We start from the raw sequence: 4,094 nt of genomic DNA, 5'->3' as shown, positions 1-4,094 counted from the left end.
TAAAAAGCTGTAAGAAATTAACTAAAATCCAGTAGAACGAGTTCAGTGAAATCAAAAGATACAAGATTAAGATACAAAATTAAATCACACTTAACTAAAATCCAGTAGAATGAATTCAGTGAGATCAAAAGATACAAGATTAAGATACAAAATTAAATCACACTTAACTAAAATCCAGTAGAATGAATTCAGTGAGATCAAAAGATACAAGATTAAGATACAAAATTAAAGCACACTTTTACATACCAGTTATATGTAATCTAAAAAATTTAAAATTCCACTCATTATGTCATCAGAAGATAACAGGAATAAACTTAACAAAAAAGTGCAAATCATTTACCCTGGAAAAAAAAGTCATAAAAAAATTAAATAAAGCAAGCCAAAAAAACTGAAAGTAAAACAACATCCAATGTTCAAAAATATAATATTAGTAATTTCACATTACTTCTCAAATTGACCTAGAAATTTATACAATTCTTTGAAATTCTGAACTGTAGTTTTATAAAAATCGGCCATCTCACCTTAAACGTTATATGAAAATGCAAAGGAAACTGAATACCAGAACAATATTGGAAAACCTAAAATTTGATGGTTCACACTTTTCTTTTTGGTTGTTGTTGTTTTTTTCATTTTAGTTTAGTTTTTCTTGAGACGGAGTTTTGCGCTTGTCACCCAGGTTGGAGTGCAGTAGCATGAACCTGGCTCACTGCAACCTCCGCCTCCTCGATTCAAGCAGTTCTCCTGCCTCAGCCTCCTGAGTAGATGGGATTGCAGGCATATGCCACCACGGCTGGCTAATTTTGTATTTTTAGTAGAGATGAGGTTTCTCCATGTTGGTCAGGCTGGTCTCGAACTCCTGACCTCAGGTGATCTGCCCACCTCAGCCTCCTAAATTGCTGAGATTACAGGTGTGAGCCACTGCACCCGGCCTGTTTCACACTTTTCAATAACAATTCTCACTACAATTATCACTACAAAAAAATTTGTTAGTAGCATAAAGATATATTCATGTAATTCAAATAACTTGATTTGAAAGTGTGGAAAATGATCTTATATTTATGGTAAATAGATTTTGATAAAGATGTCTAGAAATTTCCATGAGGACAGAACAGTCTTTTCAACAAATATTGTTGGGAAAATTAGGTATTCACAGGCAAAAAAAAAAGAAACTTGGATCCCTAAAATCACAAAAACATACCCAAAATTGATCATATACCTAAATGTATAAGCCAAAACTGTATAATTCTCAGAAAAAGACTGGAGTAAATTCCAGATTACATAATGATTTTTATGTTTTGTACCAAAAGCACAATCAAGAAAAGGAAAAATGGTGAACTGTATTTTCTCAAAGTTAAAAGCTTTCATTCCTCAGACAACACCATAAAAAATAAAAAGTCACTGAGAGAAAATATTTGAAATTATATATGTGATTTAGACTACCACCCAGAATATGTAGAGACATCTTACAAAGTCAATAATAAATGGACAATTGATATATTTGAAAATTATGCAAAGAACTTGAACAAAAAATTTCTACAAAGAATATATACAAATTGTCAATCAACATAAAAATATGTGAAAATGCTCTTCCCGCCATCTTGGCTCCTGTGGAGGCCTGCTGGGAACGGGACTTCTAAAAGGAACTATGTCTGGAAGGCTGTGGTCCAAGGTCATTTTTGCCGGCTATAAGCGGGGTCTCCGGAACCACAGGGAGCACACAACTCTTCTTAAAATTCAAGGGGTTTATGTCCGAGATGAAACAGAATTCTATTTGGGCAAGAGATGCGCTTATGTATACAAAGCAAAGAACGACACAGTGACTCCAGGCGGCAAACCAAATAAAACCAGAGTCATCTGGGGAAAGGTAATTCGGGCCCATGGAAACAGTGGCATGGTTCCTGCCAAATTCCGAAGCAATCTTCCTGCTAAGGCCATTGGACACAGAATCCGAGTGATGCTGTACCCCTCAAGGATTTAAACTAACGAAAAATCAGTAAATAAACGTGTATTTGTGCTCTTGGAAAAAAATATGTGAAAATATTTTTAATTATTAGGAAAATGCAAATCAAAACCTCAATGAGATAATAATTAACACTTATTAGAATAGCTATGACAAAAAGACAGGAACAAGGATTGTCTAAGACATAAAGAATATGGAAAACTCATAAATTGTATGTGAGAGTGTAAAAACCAGCCACTTTTAAAAACAATTTGACAAATTTTCAAAATATCATAAATAGAATCATCGTATGACCCAGAAATTCCACTCACTGATAAGTACTCAAAAAAAATAAAAATAAAAACCTATTGTTACACAAAAAAATCACACACAAATGATCATATCAGCAGTATTTCTAATAGCCTAAAGACAGTACAACCCAAATAGTCATCAAACAATATAATAAAAAGTAATAGGTGGTATGTCCATGCAATAGAATCCCATGTGTCAACCAAAGGAAATAAAGTAATGATACCTGCTGAAAAAGGATACAGCCTCAAAACTGTCAATGTAAGTGAAAGAAACCAGACCCAAAAGACCAGATAATTTATAATTTCACATAAAACAAATTTCAATAAAAATACCATATATGAAGACAGAAGACATTAATAATTTTCTAGGGCAAAGATAATAAAGAGGGGTAAATACAGAGAGGAAGTTCTTTTCCAGAGTGCGAGAAATATTTCAAAATTAGATTGTGACTATGGTACTCTGTAAGTCTACTTTAAAAACCTGGAATTGTACATTTATAACATGTGATTTTTATATTATATAAATTATATCCCAATAAAAACCTTTAAAAGTAAATATGCCAAAAAAAATAGTATATACTATTGACTTTAAGAAACCCAAGTCAGAGGCTCTGAAGACCAAACCTATTTAAAGTGCACCTCAATGAATATTAAAGAAAGAAGAGAAGGTGAGCACAGTGGCTCATGCCTGTAATCCCCGCACTTTGGGAGACCGAGATGGGTGGATCACAAAGTCGGGAGTTCGAGACCAGCCTGGCCAACAGTGAAACCCTGTCTCTACTAAAAATGCAAAAAATTAGCCAGGCGTGGAGGTGGGCACCTCTTATTCCAGCAATTCGGGAGACTGAGGCAGGAGAACGCTTGAACCAGGAAGGTGGAGGTTGCAGTGAGTCGAGATCATGCCATTGCACTCCAGCCTGGGCAAGAAGAGAGAAACTCCATCACAATAAAAAAAAAAAAAAGAAAGAAAGAAAGAAAGAAGAGGAGGAGGCAAAGGTATAGGTATAAAATGATAATGTTCATTGTGATTAGTTAAAACAAAGAAAAATTGAAGTTTGTAAAAGATATTAACAGCATCTGGTTAGTTTTGTTAGGTGAGAAATGTGAAGTAAATATTAGTACTTTATTAAAGCTCTCTGAGTCACAGATTGTTAGAAACCTGTAATAATTTCATCATGGATTTAAAAATATCCCTTATCAAATATGACTAGGAGAATAAATATTAAAGTATATTAATGGCACGTCTGTCTATAGTGTCAGGTACTTTTAGAGTAGCCTACAGACAGTTGTAAAGATACACCTTCATTTATAACCAATTTCAACACCCACATTCAATGCTGTACTCCAAAATGCATTGATAAAACATGTGAGAAGGTGTTTTACTTATTTTCATTGTAAAACATAATTAATACGGAGTGTATAAAGCTTTTCATAAAAAGTATTAAATTCTTTAGTTAAAATGTATTATGGAAATTAAAAGTTTTAATGAAGTTATCGATAATTATATGATAACATTAATGATAAATATCAGTCACAAGGCTTCTGCAATTCTTATTTTCTTATCTTTCATTTTCAACTATCAACTTCAATTATTCTGGTAGTATTTTAAGGTAAATGTATCATATTGTTAGTTTGTAGAAATTTAGTACCTATTTTAAAAAAGAAAAAGAAAAAATAATGAAAAGCCTTGGTGCCATGACTCATGCCTGTAATCCTACCACTTTGGGAGGCCGAGGTAGGCAGATCACAAGGTCAAGGGTTTGAGGCCAGCCTGACTTGAATTGCTTGAACCCGGGGAGGTAGAGGTTGCAGTGAGCTGAGATCATGCCACTGCACTCCAGCCT

At 33.8% G+C, this 4,094-nt stretch overlaps 1 protein-coding gene across 1 annotated transcript; it reads left to right on the top strand.

The window, feature by feature from the left end:
* The first annotated feature begins 1,589 nt into the window (after positions 1 to 1,589).
* LOC126944263 (60S ribosomal protein L35a-like) lies at positions 1,590 to 2,028 on the top strand. Its single transcript, XM_050773587.1, has one exon. It carries the CDS (start codon positions 1,646 to 1,648, stop codon positions 1,976 to 1,978), a length of 333 nt encoding a protein of 110 aa, XP_050629544.1. The 5' UTR covers positions 1,590 to 1,645; the 3' UTR covers positions 1,979 to 2,028.
* Positions 2,029 to 4,094: the final 2,066 nt, after the last annotated feature.

The sequence above is a fragment of the Macaca thibetana genome, chromosome 20, assembly GCF_024542745.1.
Source record: "Macaca thibetana thibetana isolate TM-01 chromosome 20, ASM2454274v1, whole genome shotgun sequence".
Lineage (NCBI taxonomy): Eukaryota > Metazoa > Chordata > Mammalia > Primates > Cercopithecidae > Macaca > Macaca thibetana.
The sequence above is the reverse complement of the archived record's forward strand: the minus strand, read 5'-3'. Positions and strand labels throughout refer to the sequence as shown.

Excerpts from the sequence above, each read along its gene's own strand:
- LOC126944263 (XM_050773587.1), top strand. The coding sequence starts at position 1,646 with ATGTCTGGAAGGCTGTGGTCCAAGGTCATTTTTGCCGGCTATAAGCGG.